The sequence below is a fragment of the Eptesicus fuscus genome, chromosome 17, assembly GCF_027574615.1.
Source record: "Eptesicus fuscus isolate TK198812 chromosome 17, DD_ASM_mEF_20220401, whole genome shotgun sequence".
In the NCBI taxonomy this organism is placed as follows: domain Eukaryota; kingdom Metazoa; phylum Chordata; class Mammalia; order Chiroptera; family Vespertilionidae; genus Eptesicus; species Eptesicus fuscus.
Window position 1 is genome coordinate 44,831,793 of NC_072489.1, and position 20,632 is coordinate 44,852,424.

The 20,632-nt window shown below is 44.5% G+C and overlaps 1 protein-coding gene across 1 annotated transcript; it reads left to right on the forward strand.

Moving 5' to 3' along the window:
- The first annotated feature begins 3,005 nt into the window (after nt 1-3,005).
- INA (internexin neuronal intermediate filament protein alpha) lies at nt 3,006-13,008 on the forward strand. Its single transcript, XM_008144259.3, has 3 exons — nt 3,006-4,121; nt 10,168-10,292; nt 11,075-13,008. The coding sequence occupies exons 1-3, from the start codon at nt 3,057-3,059 to the stop codon at nt 11,391-11,393; spliced, it is 1,509 nt and encodes a 502-aa protein (XP_008142481.1). The 5' UTR covers nt 3,006-3,056; the 3' UTR covers nt 11,394-13,008.
- The last annotated feature ends 7,624 nt before the right edge of the window (nt 13,009-20,632 follow it).

Sequence of the window (20,632 nt, forward strand, 5' to 3'; positions counted from 1 at the left end):
CATCAGAGGAAGATGAAGACAGGGCAATCCCTCAGGAAACCTGGCCAGCTGGAAGACTTGTGGTTTGAGGCTCCGCCAAGATCACTCCTCTGTCGTACAGCTTTTATTAAAGCCAAACATCTTGGGCCTGTGGGGTGGGTTTGCCAAGAAAGGGGAGGTATAAGTCCCCTGGGGGAATCTCAGTGGGGAATCTCAGACAAACTGTTCAGTAAATGCAAACTGCACCCCACTCTAGATCGTCCAGGCCACTACCCCTTTGTTGGATCATTTGGGTCTTTTCTATACTTTCTTCTGTTCTATGTGTGTTTTGCCTTTGGAGTACTGCTTCTATGGGTGGATGGAAGGAGAAAGGAAAGTGAAACTCTGGCCATGGCATTTTGCTGATTTTTAGTAGTCCTGAATAACATGGTTGAAATGAGACTGAAATATAGCCCAGAAGTAAGATCTCCTAATTATCTGTGGTTGTTTCCACATTGCAGTGGGGCAACTGTGAGCCACGCTCACACTGGCCCCTGGAACCACAATCAATCAAGGTTGGTTGTATTCTCTCTCCCAAAGGGCAGCCTGTACAAGGATGTGGTGTATAGTTTTCTGTAATTTCACCACTAAACCCAACTCATAGCCTGCTGATGATATATGTGAAGCAGTGCCCCTTTATTTGATAGAAAACAATGATGGCAGTAGCCCCTTATACTTTACAGCTTGTAATGCACCTTTACATGCATCCACTAAATCTTTCATAACCTTGGGGAGGTAGGTGCTATTATCTCCACATGCTTAGTAAGTGGCAAAAGCCACAATTCAAGCCCATCACCTCTGACCCTCTATCCAATGTTCTTTCAATTACAAACCAGTTTGCTATGTCAGTGGTCAGCAAACTGCGGCTCTGTTGACTAATGAGTTTGCCGACCACTGTGCTATGTTGTTGTTGGCCAAAACTCTTCTGAAACCCACTTAGCCTTATTCTGGCTACTTGGAAATTAACCCTTTGCACTCGCTTGCTTTTTTCTCGATTCCTTTATTCTAATGCTAACCGTGTCGAGTCACACTCGACATCCGCGTGCAAAAGGTTAATGAGACTTCAAGAATTTCCTTACTCTAAGAAGTAGAATTATGTGGTGAGGAAAGAATGTATGTTTGATGCTAGTGAATTTATGCAGAATGCTGCAGCTGAGTCTCAGTTTCTTATCTGTAAGAAAGAGGTAAGGGCCACCTTGAAGAATGGTCGGAAGGTGATAAACCTATGCAAAAGTCTTGGCACAATGGCTAGCTGGGACTATTATTCAGGGGTGTGAGCATTCTTCTACTCTTCACCTCATGAGGTCTTTCTGAGCCCAAAGCACTGAGAATTGAGTCCCTTGATCTGTGATAAGGAACCAGGTTGTGAAAAGGCCTGACCATCCATGACCAAGCACAAAGCCAGGAAATATGCTCTAAAGTCTCAAAGAACTCCCTTTCCCCTTCCTCTGGTGGTCTCTCTCAGGTAATACCTTCTAACCACCCCTATGAAACTAAAATTTACCCTAGAGCTACTTCCTTGATATCCCAAGATCAATAAATGTCTTCAGTCTGAAATTCTGGAACCTACTAAACAGTTCTTTCTACTCTCTCCAAAGTCATAGCCACATCCTAAGAGATATTATAAGCATTACTAGAGGCCAGTGCACGAAATTTGTGCACTGGGTGGGGGGGGGGGGCGGTCCCTCAGCTGAGCCTGCACCCTCTCGCAGTCCGGGAGCCCTCAGGGGATGTCTGACTGCCGGCTTAGGCCCATCAGACATCGTTAGTGCTCCGGAGGCAGCTCTCACCACCACCGCTGCGCTCACCAGCCATGAGCCCAGCTTCTGGCTGAGCAGAGCTCCCCCTGTGGCAGCACACTGACCACCAGGGGGAAGCTCCTGCGTTGAGCATCTGCCCCCTGGTGGTCTGTACGTGTCATAGCGACTGGTCATTCTGCAGTTGGGTCGATTTGCATATTAGCCTTATATTATATAGAAGGATTACATAATGCAGACCCCACACCCTGACTCCTCCCAGCCTCATCTTTCCAGATCCTTCTTTGAGTACCCCAATGCATAGTAAAGGCGGCCAGTTCAGTTACCATCCCTCTTCCCCACTCCTAGGGGACTGTTTGCAGGGACCTCTTTTGTCCAAAGAGAGATCTCCACAGGAAGAGGCTCTCACAAACCACATGACGATTTACACAGACTGAAATCTCAAATGCACACCGGGCCACACGCATCAAGTAAAGGAAATAAGAGGGTGGTCGCAATGAACGGAGAGTGGTGAGGACTGTGGTGAACGTGAGAGCGTAGGGGCGCCCCAGCTGTGCCCATTTCGGCCATCCTAGCTCTCTCCTCCGTTTCTTTCCACTCGGGCCCGGGCGCACTTTACCTACCTCGCTTCTTTTTTCCCCCCGGGGGGTCGCAGGCTTTCCGCGCAGCCTCCCGGCCCCTGCGGTCCCGGGAGCTGCAGAGGAACCGCTGATGAGATGTTCTCTGACGCAGACCCACTTTCCCCTTGGGGACCCCGAACGAGCTGCGGGAGGGAACAAAGCCTCGCCCTGTGAGTCCCACTCTGACTGGGAAAAGAGGGCCTCCCCCTCGGGAGCTCCGGGGTGGGGACAGGCCTAGGGGACCCCTCCCAGAAAACCCTAGGACAGGGTCAAGGGAAGCGACCGCACCGTGTGGTGTCCGGATGACAAATCCCAGTCGTTTAGGCACCCCGGCGCTCAAGTCATTTCCAAACCAGACTTCCCGTGGGGAAGGACACTCAGAATAGGGGGCGGCTCCTACCCAAAGGACTGTCCTGGCGCCCTAGGTCTGTCGCGGGCGCGCGCAGCTGCGGTAATCGCGGAGCTTCCCCGCCCCGATCCCGATGCCCCCACTTCCCTCTCCCCGCCAGGCCCGGAGCAGAGCTCCGCCCCCAACGCGCCGCCCCAACCCCCCCGCGCCTTTAAAACCGGTGCACACCGCCCCGCCGCGCCCCGCCTGGCGCACCTCTCCTCTCCTTTGTATCTGCAGCCGCAGTCGCTCCCCCGGCGCTCTCCCGGCACCATGAGTTTCAGCTCCGAGCACTACCTGTGCGGCCCCTCTTCCTACCGCAAGGTGTTCGGGGACAGCCCGCGTCTGTCCTCGCGCCTCTCGGGGGCTGGCGGCGCGGGCAGCTACCGCTCGCAGTCGCTGACCCGCTGCAACGTGGCCTCCTCCGCCGCCTGCTCCTCGGCCTCGTCTCTGGGCCTGGGCCTGGCCTACCGCCGGCCTCCCGCGTCCGACGGGCTGGACCTGAGCCAGGCGGCGGCGCGCACCAACGAGTACAAGATCATCCGCACCAACGAGAAGGAGCAGCTGCAGGGCCTCAACGACCGCTTCGCCGTGTTCATCGAAAAGGTGCACCAGCTGGAGACGCAGAACCGCGCTCTGGAGACGGAGCTGGCGGCGCTGCGGCAGCGCCACGCCGAGCCGTCGCGCGTGGGCGAGCTCTTCCAGCGGGAGCTGCGCGACCTGCGCGCGCAGCTGGAGGAGGCGAGCTCGGCCCGCGCTCAGGCCCTGCTGGAACGCGACGGGCTGGCCGAGGAGGTGCAGCGGCTGCGGGCGCGCTGCGAGGAGGAGAGCCGCGGGCGCGAAGGCGCCGAGCGCGCCCTGAAGGCGCAGCAGCGCGACGTGGACGGCGCCACGTTGGCCCGCCTGGACCTGGAGAAGAAGGTGGAGTCGCTCCTGGATGAGCTGGCCTTCGTGCGCCAGGTGCACGACGAGGAGGTGGCCGAGCTGCTGGCCACGCTGCAGGCGTCGTCGCAGGCCGCGGCCGAGGTGGATGTGGCCGTGGCTAAACCGGACCTGAGTTCGGCGCTGAGGGAGATCCGCGCCCAGTATGAGTCCCTGGCTGCCAAAAACCTGCAGTCCGCGGAGGAGTGGTACAAGTCCAAGTTCGCCAACCTGAACGAGCAGGCGGCGCGCAGCACCGAGGCCATCCGGGCCAGCCGCGAGGAGATCCACGAGTACCGGCGCCAGCTGCAGGCGCGCACCATTGAGATCGAGGGCCTTCGCGGAGCCAACGAGTCCCTGGAGAGGCAGATCCTGGAGCTGGAGGAGAGACATAGTGCTGAAGTGGCCAGCTACCAGGTAAGGGCTGGAGCGCTGGATAGGGAGGGGCGCGAGCGCTGGATAGGGAGGGGCGCCCCGTCCCCTCCTGCGCATACCTGCGATTTCCCCCGCACAAGGGTGGCCCAAGGAACCGAGAGGAGGAGGAGGGTGGAAAACAAAGGCCTTGGCCAACAAAGAGCTCTGGGCTCTCCACTGATCATTGTAGGGGCCTGGACGCCCTCTTCTCCTGCCCCTCACTTACATACCTTTACGGGCCCTTCTTACAAAGAAGCCCTTAGCTTCTCCTCTTCAGATTTTGAAAAATCTAACTTATGCCTCCCAGTCAGCAAGTGGGAATAAACACACGGAAGACTTGAAGAACAGTTCCCCACCCAAACGGAGGTGGGTTACACCTGCTCCGTGGTTGATGGTGCTGTCTTAGCTCGTTGGCTTCTTTGGTTGACTTTGGAAGGTTTTCTGCGCGCCCTGGAATAGATATTTATAGAGTATGGTCTGCCCTAGGGTTGGGGAAAGAATGCTGGACTGAACTGGAAAGGGTTCTACTCCATTTTCTTGACTTTTATCCTCAAAGGAGTAGAGATTGGGAACCAACAAGATGGGTGGTCAGGCTAGTGTAACCGCCCTGTTCTTGCTCTACCCCTCCCCCAACACACATATACACAAAACACACCACACACACACACACACACACACACACACACACACACACACACACACGGTTCCCTTGTCGACCGATTGATATTTCTTCTGAAAGAAAGCTTTACACCAGTGAGCGAATGAAAAAGGGTTGGGGCGCTGTCCTCGGTGCTGATCTCGAGTTCTTCCCATCTCAGAAAGGTCTCCCCCGCCGCATGTCCCAGTTATGACTCTCTAGGCAATTAACTGCTTTGATTTTTTCTTTTTTCTTTTGCAACACCAACACATCAGTCTTGGCCACCTGCAATCAAAGGTCACCCGTGGACAGCATCAATATTCACTTTCATGGATGGCTTAGCACTTAAGAAAAACCACTTAATTTGCTCAGCAACAGTGAGGTCCCACTTGAAAATGCCCTTTTTCTTAACAGTTTCCCAATCTAAGTGAATGTGATAAATCAAAGAGATTGGTTCTATCTTTGTTATAGGCCACTTATTTTTCATCTTTGCCTGTCCTCTAAGCTCCTATAATTGGCTCTTTCCTCACTTTTTCCTCCAAACAAAGACCAACTGCATTTTCAGTTTTTCTATATAAAACATTCTGGGCTTATGACCACAAGGGCACAGAGGCAGGAGAAAGGTCTAGAAAATAATCTAAATAGTGTGGTTCAAATTCAAGGTACAATAAAAGCTCTTTGGGGTAGAAGCTAATAATTCAGACACAATAATTCACTCTAGCCAAGATCAAAGTTTACATTTGATTAAAATAATAGGGTTTAGGAAAAACATTAATAAAATATATACTAGAAAGGAGTGAAACCTCAAAAGTATGATTTTAGTCTGGAGATAAAGAATAATTATTGGTGTACAGATATTTGTTGTTCATTATAAATTACTTTCTTTGATAAAGGAAGAAAGCTTGCTTGGACCATTTGTCTTTGTTAGTTTGCAATTACAGTACTATTCAAGTGAGGATTTCTATGCTACTTCAAGATCCTGTAACTTGAACTTTTCACTATGTGGCCTAGTCCCTGGAAGGTCTGGATTCGTCACATTAAGTTCATTGAAGCTTTGTGTTTTCTTCTAGAAGCCTCAAAAAATGAGCTAGGTGATCTTCTGAAGGGCTAGCCCGATATTTCTACAAAAAGGATAACTTACCCACAACTGCCATCTGAATTGGGCTTTGCCAGGTCCTCTACTTGCTTGTTACAGCCCCTGCATTCTAAGGGGTATGACAATATTGTCTGGCTTGTTTTGTTTGCATTAAAAGGCTTTCAGTGTTAGACAATAGTAGGGTCATGTACTAGTAGACACAGTCTGCAGGAGAGAATAAAACACAGAAACGGCAGCATGTCTGCAGCTCTGCAGTGCTGCCCCCATCAACTTTTGCTTTCACTGCCTCAGTGGACATGTTGATGGAGTGGAAGAGATCAGAGGCAGAAAGCTATTTCCTACCCTTTGGGACCTAAGGCTGAAGAGGGGCTCACATCCTCACCTGCAGAACCTGAAGGCTTGAAGCCACAAGGGTATCCTCTGTTCTAACAATCTCAGCAGTGCTGATGAAGATGAAAAGCTTCCTTCTCCACAGTGAGATTCAGCCATTGTTTTCTTGCCCTCTCACCCCTTTCCCCCCCTCCCCTTTCACTGCAGTCTGGGAGGCTGTTCTTTCTTCTGCTTCAATGATTAGTAGTAGGCCCATTTTCCTTTGAAGCTTGCCACCCCACTTAGAGGCAAAGGAAGGCTCCATTAAAACCCCACTTTCCCTGCCCCAGAGATCTGACAGCCTCTTTGAGGAGAGAAAGCTTATTATATTTTGAACAGGTAAAGAATGATTCAAGGTGACATAGTAAGTACACAGTGGTGCATGAGAGATCCAAATCAGGCAACAGGAGAAATGATAAGGAGCTATGGCTTTTGTCTTCAAAAGGCAAATGCAGTCACCCTCTTTAGCAGAAGACTTTTTCATTTCTCAACCAGGGCAGTTTGGGTTGCTGCATGGCTGCTTCACCACCATTAGAGCCCCATTCTTCCAAAGATATCTGAGGACATTTTTGAAGGGTACTGGGGCCCCGGGCCCTGTACTATGGTCAGTCTTGGAAAGCTAAAGCTTTCCTTGAAAGACCTTGCTGAACAATCAAGATCACCATTATTTAATGCTCTCCAGGGAGAGCAGCCAAGCCTGCCCTCTTGTCTCCAGTATGAGATTGGAATACAACCTAATTAAATAGCAGGAAGGGGCCGGTCCCTTGGAGATTTGCAGTGCCTGCACATAAATCTATAGCCTGATAGATCAATTCCTGAATTTAGAATTCAAGGGGGAAAAAAGCTACATTTAGTCTTTAACTCTTCCATATGCTTTGTTTTGCTTTGTTCTTGCCCTTCTCTACCCCACTGTATTACTGGGGCCACCATGATAGCTCCTTTACAAAAATAAATAGAAACTAGTGGTTCCTAAACCCATTGACATACCAAGGTCACTAGTATGTCACTTTAAGAAAAAAAAAGATTCTTACGCACACTCCTGATGATATGGATTCAGTAGTTTGAGTAGGTGTGGCCAAGAATAAGTGTTTTTCAATAAAAATGCTGCATCCTTTTGTTCCTCAGATAGATTTTGGGGTGCAAGAATCTAAAGCACATTTCCCAGCTCATATAATGCAAGGTTTTAAAGTATGGTAGGGAAAAAAGAAAAAAAAAAAGAAAACAAATGTGGGGATAAAACAAAGGCAGGAGAGAGAACAAGGCACATGGGTGGATCACAGATAAAAACCCTTTCTCCCACCTAAATTTATTATGCATAGTAGTCATTCTGGATGGCTGCATTCACTACTGTTGTCTGGCTGAGGGCCCCTAAAAGTGATGAAATCTGTAGCACTATTTGTCATTCTTCTTCACGGAAGATGCTAGTGTAGCCAATTCTTTCTCTTACTCCCAGTCCATATCCTTCCAGCCCTGAGGAAGATGCTCCGCACCTGCTTTATCGTTCCCAGGAGAGACCCCAGCTGGAGCTGGAAGTGCCTTTGTCCCATTCCCTCAGGCTAAGCCAGCAGTAGCTGTGTGGTTGGGGGAGGGGTAGACTGCAGCGCTCTGCTCCGATTTCGTGAGCTGGAAGCCATCTTTGGCAGAGCTTTTGAAGGGCGAGGCAAGACAGCCTGGTGTAGGGAAACAAAGAGCGCAAACAAAGGGAGGAGACCTTGACGAGCAATGATCCGAGGGCAGCACAATTCCTTCTGAAAGGTGCAAAGTGGTGCTTTTTATCTACTCTGATCCATGAAATAGACATGTGGAATGTGCAACAAAAAAGTTCAAGGAAATCTCATCTATCTAGAACTCAACTCCCCAATAACCTCTTTTTCAGAAAACACAGCTGTGAAACAACAAAACTTTTTTTTTTTTAAAAAAAAGGACCTGCTAATGAGTAAAAAAAAAAAAAAAAATCTATTTCTAAATCATATATTAGGAAGTTGACCCCTCTGATGCCCCCAGACTATTCATTCTTACTTGACGTGATTCTAAAGCACTTTGTTTGGATTTCGAGCCTGCAGCATGATAGAGAAGGAGAAGGGACTACAGGAGTCAGGCATTTCAAGAAGTAGCAGCAGATCAGTTCTTTCAGAACAAAGAAAACCAATGAGTAACCAACAAAGAAAACACTAATTCAAACACTGCTCTTTGGGGTCATTTAGGATAGAAATAAGCAGTCTGGTATACCTCAGTTGACCTAAAAGATAAAAGACATCACAGTATTATAAAAAATAATCATAATAATTGATCATTATCATAACCCACAGTTGCCTCCCACATATGTCCCAACCAGGGACAGGGATGGATCCTGCACAGGTTGACACTCTAACCACTGAACAATACCAGCCAGGGTGCTTTTTAAAAATTTGTCCTCCCACTGGAGGTACCTTTTTCTAATTTGCACAATGTTCTTTCATGGGTTAACAGCTGCCCTGGCTGGAGGTAAGATAATGTGTGAGATCAGTGTGGAGAGAGCACTTAAGCTGGATGCCAGGAAGACCTATCTGAGTAGAGGACATTTGTACTGAGCCTTGGATGACATGGAGTGGGTCATGTAAAGACCGACTCCAGAGTACTCCAAACAGAGGAAATAGCTACCCTAAAGGGCCTGGAACAGCACCTTGGTAAGTCTAGGGAGCAAAAGAGAAGGTCAGGGTAGCTTAAACACGCTGAGTAAGGGGAGGGTATAGGCCCGTGGTCGGCAAACTGCGGCTCGCGAGCCACACGCGGCTCTTTGGCCCCTTGAGTGTGGCTCTTCCACAAAATACCACAGCCTGGGCGAGTCTATTTTGAAGAAGTGGCATTAGAAGAAGTTTAAGTTTAAAAAATTTGGCTCTCAAAAGAAATTTCAATCGTTGTACTGTTGATATTTGGCTCTGTTGACTAATGAGTTTGCCGACCACTGGATAGGCCATGTTGAAGAGTTTGGACTTTATTCCACAGGCGTTGGAGGATTTTAAGCAGGTAAACAATAGGACCTATTGTTTTCAAAAGATCCTTCTGGCTGCTCCAGAATCACAAATGTAAAGCTATTTTTCTTCTATGCCTGGGTTTGCACCTGGAAGAATTTGGAGCAAAACTATTACATAGAGAAGTTTCTTTTTTTTAAAAAAATTATCATTTAGTCTGCCATGTGGATAAAAAAAAAAATTCCATGGAGTATTTCTGTTTCCTCCTTATTTGTTGCATGAAATGCTTTCAGTAAAGTGATTGAGTAGCAGACCTCCAGGAAACCAGCAAAACGAATGGAGGCAGAAAAGACTTGCTGTCCTCTCTGTGCTTTCCACAGTGGAATTTTCTGAATCTACTAGTAAGCTCCTAACCTGAGGCTTTGGGTTATGCAAAGGACATCCAACAGATGAGTTAGTGAGTTAGTTAGCAGCAAGTACAACAAGCAAGGGAGGGATGGTAAACATATTTTAAAAAAGAAAATATCTCCTACGGCCAGTGGTACAATTGGTTGGAGCATCCTCCCCTACACCAAAAAGGTTGCAGATTCAATACCTGGTTAGGGGGCATACAGGAGACAACCGATTAATGTTTCTCTCTTACATCAATGTTTCTCTTTCTCTCTCCCTCCCTCCTTCCCTCTCCCTTTCTCTCTCTCTCTCTGAAAAAAAAAAATCAATAAACATACCCCCAGGTAAGTATTGAATATATATACCCTTAGTGTTCAGTTGAGAACCATGGGGAGATTTAGATGCATGGTAAAAAAAAAAAAAAAAAAAAAGCAGGTGATGGGACCCCACCCCTGAACAAATGAATCACAAACTAGGCTGGGCATGGGGAGGAGAGAATTCTGGATATTTTAATGTGTAGTCACGGTTGAGAGTCTTTGACTTGTGGGAATCTCAATGAATTTCTGCTGGTTTTGACCTAAATATGTCGGCTATGTCATTTTTCAGGACAGCATTGGGCAACTGGAGAATGATCTGAGGAACACCAAGAGTGAGATGGCACGCCACCTTCGGGAATACCAGGACTTGCTCAATGTCAAAATGGCTCTTGACATTGAGATAGCAGCTTACAGGTACTTCAAAGGGCACACTCACCCAAGCAAATGCAGTCACCTGGGGCAGCATTACCCAAATAAGTGGTTCTAGTCTTTCCTATTTCTTATGGGTGAGAGAGGATGAGGAAAGATAGCACTGACTTTAAAGAAAGGATGATAAAAACTATTAGTTACAAAAAACAAGGTTTTGGGGCCACTCTTTTGTGATGCCATTTAGGCTGGCCTGAGAAAAAGTCTGGGATCTGAAACAGGTTCATTCACTGTTCTTTGATGTTCCTGGTTCCACTCCATTTGTACTCCTGCACATTGAAAAAGTACAGATCTCAAGTTCAGGCTGAATTAGGCAGTTCTTTCCTCCCCTGTGGACTTCTCACCTCCGTATTCCCATTGCATTTATGGTGTTAATTAACAAAATTACTTTTCTCTAGAGCTTTGTAGACTCTTAAGTGCCAAAAATAGGTGTGATGAGGCCAATGGGAATTGTAGGTTTTTCCTTTGTTAATATATTAGTGAATAGGCGAGGTTACCCTTTGACAGTGCTTTAAACACAGCTGGTGTGGAAGGTGTGTGTGTGCGCGCACGCATACATGTGATAGATAACTCCAAGTCTCTGAGAGTTCAATATCTATTGGTCTCAATCTCATGAATAAACTACAAAATCTTATAGAATTTTTCTTTTCTTTTTCCTTTTAGAATTTTTCTAAAATAAATATGAGCTGCAGGGTTAAGTTTTGTTTGTTTTTTCAAAGTTGCAAGTTAGCCTCCTGAGATTTTTTTTTTCTTCTCTGTTCGATTTACAGGAAATTGCTGGAAGGCGAAGAGACACGTTTTAGCACCAGTGGGTCAGGCATTTTAGGGCTGAATCCACTTCCCAACCCAGGTTATCTGCTCCCGCCTAGAATCCTCAGTTCTACTACCTCCAAAGTCTCATCCACTGGGCTGTCTCTTAAGAAAGAGGAAGAGGGTGAGGAGGAGGAGGAGGCTTCTAAGGTAGCCTCTAAGAAAACCTCCCAGATAAGGGAAAGTTTTGAAGAAATATTGGAGGAGACAGTAATATCTAATAAGAAAACCGAGAAATCAAATATAGAAGAAAGCACCATTTCAAGCCAAAAAATATAACTCTGTTGCTTAAAAGGAGTTAATGCTTAAGAGGGGATTATATGCATTTGACTTGTTAGCCTATTCCTGAACCAAAACATCCGTCACCACTATAAAATGTCTTCAAGGCTTCCGTCTCACATTTAGCATTGAATACCTACATTCTCTAATAAGAAAACCACCTCTTAGATTGGAGCAAACTGCGGTCCTACAGCCATCACAGGGGAGTTCTCTAAGAACACAGCTTTCTCACCTAAAGCTCAGGCTTCACAGTGATAGATGATTCAGGTGCAGAGGAAGTACAAACTAAGGTGCTAAGTCTGTGATCGTCATCTTTTGCTGTGAATTAAAATTGAAACCTATCCCACTCACTATAACTAGCCATTGCCCAGCTATATCGTCTCACTCTAGATACCTAAAATATAAGATCACTGCCAAAGATAAACTAATGGTCCGCCCCCCACCCCCCTAATAGAACCGTTTCACAAACGGTAGGTGTTTGTTTGATGGACATGTTTCCTCCCATCCCCCCTCAATTCCATTTAGGTTTTTCTCAAAAGAACATACCCCCTTTAGCTCTCTTTGCTGAATGGGTAAAATACGATGCATGTTGACCACTTCTGTGATTCATGTAATGACTTCACCCTGCCCATTGCCTATCCTTCCAATTCTGTAGGTTAAAATAAAAATGGCAGTGATAAGTGTTAAGGGTTGCCTCCAACAAATAAAATAATGAAAACTTTGTAGATTTTAGGCTTTTCGGCTTAACAAACCCATTGAATTAGGAGGGGGAAAAAATCCCTACTTGATTAAGAATGTAGCTTTTCACCTTAATGTTAGAAACACAGTAATAGTTATCATAAGCTGTGATTAAGCTGACCTTAGACTTAGTAATGTAAGCTAGAAGAGGTGAGTATTCGTATGAATGGAAAAAGTGAAGGTCTCATTTATCTGTGTCGGTTCGTTTGTGGTGATAATAGAGTTAGTTGTTTCATGCCCTTAGCCTTAGAATCCATGTATTCCCCTTCCTACTAGTCTAGGTCCTAAACAGCCTTGTTTTCACTCTGCTCTGCCTTTTAAAAAGTGCTAAGTGTAGATTATGTTATCCTGGCAGGACACAATGCTACTGCCCCAAAGCAAAAGAAGTCACTTCTGGTCAGTCAACACCACCAGCAAATAAGTAAATAAATCTCTTTTCTAAAAGAGTCTTGCCCAGCAGTTTTCCCACTGCTGCATGGTTGGTGATCTCTCCCCTGCTGGAGAGGAAGAGACACCCAGACCAGAGGAGGGGCACACCTGCTCCTACTCACATGCTAGGAAGTAGATTCTGGAGCATCAACTTTTCATCTGCCCACCTGTGTAGCAGCTGCGTTCCACGTGTGCCGAGTTTGATGCAGGGTTTGTTCTCTGCCAGCAGTCACTTCACTAGAGCTAAAGAGTTGCCATGTCTCTGTCACACTTCTGCATTAAGATGAGGACGTGATGCTTTTACTGAACTTTCTTATCCTAGCACATGCTTCCATAGTTCCAGGAACTTAAAAGATACTTTTCTTCCTTCCCCTTACTCCATCCCTGTCTTTACTCTCCACACTTTACTGTAAAACGTTAACAAAATAAGAATTAAAAGTCTCATGAATCCCACCAACATAACTTGTGTTCTGTGGTTTCTGCTGCTTCAACTGAGAAAAGCTTTGTTTTGGTTCAGTGAGACAACTGCTCCCCCGAAATAATTCAGAAATGGTCTGCTCTCTGTCCTGTGCATCCACAGTTAGTTTATTTCCCTGCCAAAGCCTTGGGGCTCTAGTCTGCATTTGTTTCAGACTGTCTGGTCTGACACACACGATGCACTGAGTGAACAGTCAATGGCAGGGAGTGGGGAAATAAAATCCAATGACGAAACTTCGTTCTGTGCCTGGATAATGATTTAAGTAGCTTAGCTTGGTGAACATTTCTTTCTTTTTTTTATAAGTAGACCCCTGGAATTTCAGTTATTTTTTTAAAATATATTTTATTGATTTTTTTTTTTTTTTACAGAGAGGAAGTGAGAGGGATAGTTAGAAACATCGATGAGAGAGAAACATCGATCAGCTGCCTCCTGCACACCCCGTACTGGGGATGTGCCTGCAACCAAGGTACATGCCCTTGACCGGAATTGAACCTGGGACCATTCAGTCTGCAGGCTGACGCTTTATCCACTGAGCCAAACCGGTTTGGGCTTGGTGAACATTTCTGAGCATAAACTGGCAGAACACACATGATAAAAAGTCCTTCAAAACAATAAGAATCTTCTTTGAAAATGGGGTTATACTTCTGAAGAACTGGGATATTTAGGTAGAACATGGCCAACAGGAATACAATTTTCCTCCACTGTAAATGATTCTTAACCTCTTTGGAATTGTAGACCTCTTGGAAAAAGTTATGAACCCTTTTCCCAGAAACACACACACACAAAACTTCGTACAGATCAAGGGCCTTGTGACTCCTCTAGGACTATCTACTTCTGGGGTCCAGAAGTCCGTGGACGCCGAATTGGGATTTCCTAATGCCAGGTTCTAGGATAGAGACTGCAAATGAGGGGATATATGAATGCAATTCACAGCTGATGCTGGTAGTTGAACTGAAGCTTGCTGAATCCTGAACAACACTATCATTCTCAGTCCATCTGGCTAAGGTACTTGTATGCCCCTCAAAGATACATCACTGGTACCTCTGGCGTAAAGAGATATGTTAGTCATTACTAACAATAAGTTTTATAGTAATTAAAACATGTTTTGGGACCTGTTAAGGAACAACAGTCTCATCAATACATGGGTCTGCAATATAGACATTGGTTGCTGCTTCTAAGAATACTTTAATGAATCCTTCTCTAGGCCAAACCAGAGTCCTTTTATTACATTTATATAATCTATGGCTCTGACTAATTTGTATCTCCTATTTTCAGTGAGTTTCCACTAAGTGTCATGAGCTCATTTATAAAATAAAGACATTAAAAGCATCTTACGGAGTTGATCATTTATTAAGTCAGAATAATGACAGTAACAGGGAGACATGAGGTGGGGAGGAGAAGGGAAGGAAAGCAAGCAATATCAGCTGTTACAGCAGAACAGGGCAACAAGGTGAGCCTATGCGATTGTGAGGAGGTGTGTCTGCAAAGCACATGAATGATGTCCAAACGTGATTTTTCCATTCATTAGATAATGAGGCCCTTTGTATCCAGAGACTTATTAATTTGTAAGTTATAATTAGTTATAATTACAACTATAATTTATTCAGTACTTACTTATTATGTATTAGACACTGTATCAGGCAGTGAACATAGAATTATCTCATTTAAACCTCACAACCACTCTTTTATTTTTTTAATTGATGTTTCCTTTTTAAATTTTTTATTGATTTCAGGGAAAAAGGGAGGGAGGGGGAGGGATAGAGAGAGAGAGAGAGAGAGAGAGAGAGAGAGAGAAACATCAATGATGAGAGAAAAATCATTGATCAGCTGCCTCCTGCACACCTCACACTGGGGATGGAACCCACAACTCGGGCATGTGTCCTGACGGGAATCGAACCATAACCTACTGGTTCATAGGTCAACACTTACCCACTAAGCCACGCCGGCTGGGCTCACAACCACACTTTAAGTGTTGTATTTGTATACCCATTTTACAAATGAAGGAGTAGAGGCTTGGAATGACAAGGTTAAGACCCTTGTCTGATATCACACAGTATGGAACAAAACTGGGATTTGAAGCTCGGTTTTCTGATTCTGCAGTGCTTGCTTTCCTTTCCTAGGTAAGAGAAAGCCCCCTTACTTGAGGGAATAGAAATAGTTTTATCTTCTTTATCACCCTTCCGTTCCAGGTTTCTTAGCCTCCAAAACCCTTGGCAACAGTAAGTCCTTTAGGCAAACTGATACACTTTGCAGACTTCCGGAGCCCACTGCCTTCCTACATTGCAGTGAGCTGGTAGCAGCTCAAAACTGGGCTCTGGGCCCATCCAACTGTGAGTCATCTCTGCTCCTGCTAAAAGATAGAATTGGATGCTATTTATTTAAAAAAAAATTTTTTTTAAATGATTTGGCAAGAAATTCTGTAGCTCATTATCAAAGGGCCTAGAATGGACAATTCCTCAAGAGGCAATAAATCCAGGATACTTGGAATTCGTTTTACTGTACTGGCTAAAAAGGGGGCAAAATTGTCTGGAAACTAGATCCCCAATTTTAGATCCAGAGATAATGCAAGTCACATGTAGTCCTGGGGATAAGCTTCTAGAACTTACCTGTGAACACAGACAGGGAGCCTCGAACCATGGCTCTAAAAGCAAACATGAAGCGGTATTTAAAATGTATGTAAGAATCCCTTGGAATAGAAAGCAGATGGGCAGTGGCCAGAGCCCAGAGAAGGGGAAATGGGGAGTTACTACTGGATGGGTATGGGGTTTTATTTTGGAGTGATGTGAATGGAACTATATGATAGAGGTAGTAACTGCACAACATTGTGAATGTACTAAATGCCCCTGAATTGTTCACTTTTAAATGATTAATATTATGTCATGTAAATTTTAGCTCAATTAAAAAATCCATTGATAGAGAATTTATGGAACTATGAGAAAAATATAATTATAAAGTCTACTATACCTTCTGCTCCAGCTGAGACCATTATGCCCAGCCACCCTGGGTCAATTCTAGTTTGAAAGAATTCCATTAGGACAACAGAAGTCAGATCTAATGAGCATATTGATTTCAAAACAGAGCCTGGAGAAAAAATCCAAAATCTCCTTGCGCATAAATGAAAAACAAGCAAACTAGAAATGTTGCCTGTTATGAGCATTCATCACTGACTTCCAACCAGTATTATTTTTATTATTATATTGTCAGAAATCTCTAAGGTCCTGAAAAACATCTAAATCATAAGAATGCATTTTTTTTTTCTTAGAAAAATAAATTGGTGTGCCCGAAAGCATAGAAATCTAAAATGGAAATTACTGGGGGGGGGGGCGGGGGGGCTTTGAAGGGTCTTAAAATAGAACTCAGATTGGCCAGAGTGGCTCAGTTGGTTGAGCGTCGCCCTGTGCACTGAAAGGTTGCTGGTTCGACTCCAAGTTGTATGGAAGGCAACCAATCAATGTTTCTCACATCAATGTTTCTATGGTTTTCTTTCTCTCCCTCCTTCCACCTCCCCCTCTCTCTATGCATGTCCTCAGTGAGGATAAAAAAAAGAACTCATATGTGAAATTGTATTTTTCTTTGTAGACTATACATTACTAGCTTTGCTACATGCTCAAATCTAATGTACACATTAGATCAGTGATTTTCGATCTTTTTCACCTCATGGCACACATAAACTAATTATTAAAATTCTTCAGTACACCAAAAATATATTTTTTGCCACTCTGACAAAAAGAATAGCCATAATTTTGATTTATTTACACACTGGACAGCTATTGTTGCATTGGCTGTTGTCATTTTATTTGACAATCTAAAGAAAAAGAGGTCACTGCCCCTGACTAAATAGTCAGGTATTGCATGTTGTAAAAATTCTTGCAGATCATCAGTTGAAAATTGCCGGGTTAGAGTAATATCATTATGCCTTTTACTATTTTCAGATATCTCACATGGATTTGCCATTTGCAAATGGGTGAGGGCTCCTGAATCCAGTCAAACAAAGGGCTGTCTTTACTACATTATCATGTCCCCCTTAAAGGGTGAAAAGAATAGTTACTTGGTAGATCAAAGGACTTCTCTCTTATTGATCTCCTAGATGATTAGATTGCCCTCATGTTTTATGCTGATATCGCACAAGCTTACTAGGTGGGGGTGGGGACTAGCTAAAATTGATAGATTCTTTCTTACAATCCCTTCACACACACACACACACACACACACACACACACACACACACACACACACCCCAGGACTGTAATAAAGCAGAGTGAGTCACACTGCGGACATTTAAAGATTTATGTTTTTACAGTGCTTCAGTAATTCTGTATGAAACAAAATAGAGAAAGCCCAGGCTACAAAGAAAAATGAAGTCTGATCTTGGAGGAGTCTCTAGGCTCGCTTCCTCATTGATTAATTACTGTAGGTCACCACCTGGCTACTCATCTCCCCTGTTGAGGCAAGTGGTCTCTGTTCTTTGTAAGTCTGAGACATTTCATTTTTAACTCTATCACATGCTGTTAGAGGTTATAGAGTGCTCAGCAGAGTGTAACCAAAATCATTAGTATAATCTCTGGAGTTTGGGAATACAATGAGTACCAGATTCTAGTCAATTGCTGATTATTGCACAGGGCAAAAAAAAAAGCATTATTCCTTAGGAAGTGCTTATTAAAAAAATTTAACTCACAAAGGTTACCTGTTATACAATATGAATATGAGAGGTGTAACTTCTATCTCTCATTATTTCCTGGCAGAAGGACTCACACATGACATATAGAATTCCTGATGTCCTTTAGTGCTAGACAATATTTTATCTTTACCTTAAGCCAGACTTGAGCTCAACAGAAGGAACTCCTTTCTGGCAATTGAAACTGTCTGCCTTCGCACTAATCCAGTCTGCAAAGTAGAAGCAGTAAAGTCAACATTAGAAAGAATTATGGTGCCCTAGCTGGTTTGTCTCAGTGGATAGAGCATCATCAGCTTGCGGACTGAAAGGTCCCAGGTTCGATTCCGGTCAAGGGCATATGCCCAGGTTGCAGGTTCGATCCCTAGTAGGGGGTGTGCAGGAGGCAGCCAATCAATGATTCTCTCTCATCACTGATGTTTCTGTCTTTCTCTCCCTCTCCCTTCCTTTCTGAAATAAAATAATTACAAAAACAAACCACAGACACCATCAGAACAAAATAAAAATGCAGTCAAGATCAAACCATAATACCCATTTTATGTAAGTAGGTACTTGGCAGGCTTTCAGGAGATCAATATGGCATTTTATTTGTGAGACTATTAATCTCTATAAGTAATAAAATTTAGATCAGTACAGTTTTGAAGAGATGCCAATAATCAAACCCATGTACACAATAACATTGAAAAAGGATAAAAATGAGAACCTACTCACCCTAGGCAGTTTGGTTCAGTGGAGAGAGCATTGGCCTGCAGACTGAAGGGTCCAGGGTTTGATTCCAGTCAAAGGCACATACCTCAGTCGCAGGCTCCATCCCCAGCCCTGGTCACAAGGCCATGTGGGAGGTAACCAATCGATGTCTCTCTCACATCGATGTTTCTCTCTCTTTCTCTCCCTCTCCCTTCCATTCTCTCTAAAATCAATGGAAAAATATTCTCAGGTGAGGATTAACAAAAAGAGAACCTACTCTTTGGTCATGGTCTACTGAAGAAAACAAAGATGATCATTCAGAATCATTATCTGCTTGAAACGTCTCTGTTACCAGGGCTTTCCAAGAAGAGAAAATATACCATGAAGGTTGCAACTATTTGAACTTTAAAGGAAAAAAAACACAATTAGTCACACATCTGATAAGCGCTTATGACCTGGTGATCCTACAAAAATATTCATCTAGGATTGAATCACGGAGTATATGTTCTGGACAAACTGAATGGGACAAATAAATGGGTCAGAGGTGTTACTTCTAAGAATTCAAAGACAAAGTCACCGTAGGAGAGTCACGGTGCGTGCAAAACCTGTGAGTTTGGAATCCAGAGGAGGGATAGTCAGAGACTAGATAAGAATCTATCTGACTTGCCGAATCCGGTTTGGCTCAGTGGATAGAGCATCGGCCTGCAGACTCAAGGGTCCCAGGTTCGATTCCAGTCAAGGGCATGTACCTTGGTTGCGGGCACATCCCCAGTAGGGGGTGTGCAAGAGGCAGCTGATCGATGTTTCTAACTCTCTATCCCTCTCTCTTCCTCTCTGTAAAAAATCAATAAAATATATATTTTTTAAAAAAAGAATCTATCTGACTCAATCAAGAGGGAAGGGCAAAACAGCGGAAACAAAGGGGAAACTCAGTGATGCCAAGATCAGAGGAGATGACTTGGGTCTATACTAGAGAGAAACGGTTGGGATGGCATTTAAGGGAGGAACTGAAAAACCTGCCACACACGCATTTTGCCAAACTACAACTGCCACAAACTGTCCTCTGGCCATCTTTGCTTAGTATCACCTCAGAAAGGGCTTACACAAAACCTGAGACCTGCAAACTATGCCAGTCAAATCTCTCTTCAGCCACTGAAGTTAGGCTCTGTAATCTGTCCTTCATATACTCTTCGTTGTGCAGATTTCAGAATTTAGTTGTGTTTCTACCTATGTTCCTAGTAAAAATTCCTTTTGAAAAAACTTGATGGTATCTCAACAAAACTAAATGTATGCTGCTGGTGCGGGAGCAAGATACTCGTAATCCAAGACCAAACAGGGCATTTGTTTGTTCTTGTGCTTTTCCTTCATCTCAGTCTTTGATCCTCTGGTTAAAGACAGTTACCAAATATTGCATCCTCAGCCCTAAGTTTGCATTTCTTCAAGTTAACCAAAAGCCACTGCTCAACCCTTGCTTCTTTTTTTGGGGGGGGGGGTTGGGGGGGGCGGTTTCCAAGGTCTCTCCCTCACTGTTCTTTATCCCATTGCTCTCCTATCTCAGTACCTTTGAAGTATGCTCCCCAGTACTGGACATATGAGGCATTAGGGATTAGAATGATTAAGTCCCTTGATCTGAAATTGTATTCCTGCTGATATTGCCCAAGATCATACTGATTTGGGGGTACAGATCTGTAAACTAATCAATCAGCATTCTTACTTAGTTCACTGCCTGGTAGTAACAGATACAACCTTAGAGATTCTTAGCGGTCAAGTCCAAGATGGAGGGAGGGGAAAAGGGTAGAATTTTTTGTGAACTCTTAGAGTATTTAGCAGTATCTGCCTTTTATTACTAGTAAGATTCTGAGAGATGTGCCTGGCTGGCATGGCTCAGTGGTTGAGCGTCGATTTATGACCCAGGAGGTCATAGTTTGATTCCTGGTCAGGACACATGCCCAAGTTGCAGGCTTTTCCCTCCGTGTGGGGTGTGCAGGAGGCAGCCGATCAATGATTCTCATCATTGATGTTTCTCTCTCTTCCTTCGAAGCTCTCTGAAGTCAATAAAAATCTATTATTTAAAAAGAAAAAAAGATTCTGAGAGATGTGTATAACCCAAGGCTGTGAGTTCCTTGAAGGAACTCTGCTTTAATTTTAATCTTGTCCACACAATGTCTAACAAGGGATAAATTCTTTTTGACTTGTTCATTGCAGAAATGTTTATCAAAGAATTACATTTAATAT

Bases quoted from the DNA above. Each gene is read 5' to 3' on its own strand.
- INA (XM_008144259.3), top strand. From the start codon at position 3,057: ATGAGTTTCAGCTCCGAGCACTACCTGTGCGGCCCCTCTTCCTACCGC. The intron at 4,122-10,167 runs GTAAGGGCTGGA...GTCATTTTTCAG, and splicing joins CTGAAGTGGCCAGCTACCAG to GACAGCATTGGGCAACTGGA. The intron at 10,293-11,074 runs GTACTTCAAAGG...TTCGATTTACAG, and splicing joins ATTGAGATAGCAGCTTACAG to GAAATTGCTGGAAGGCGAAG.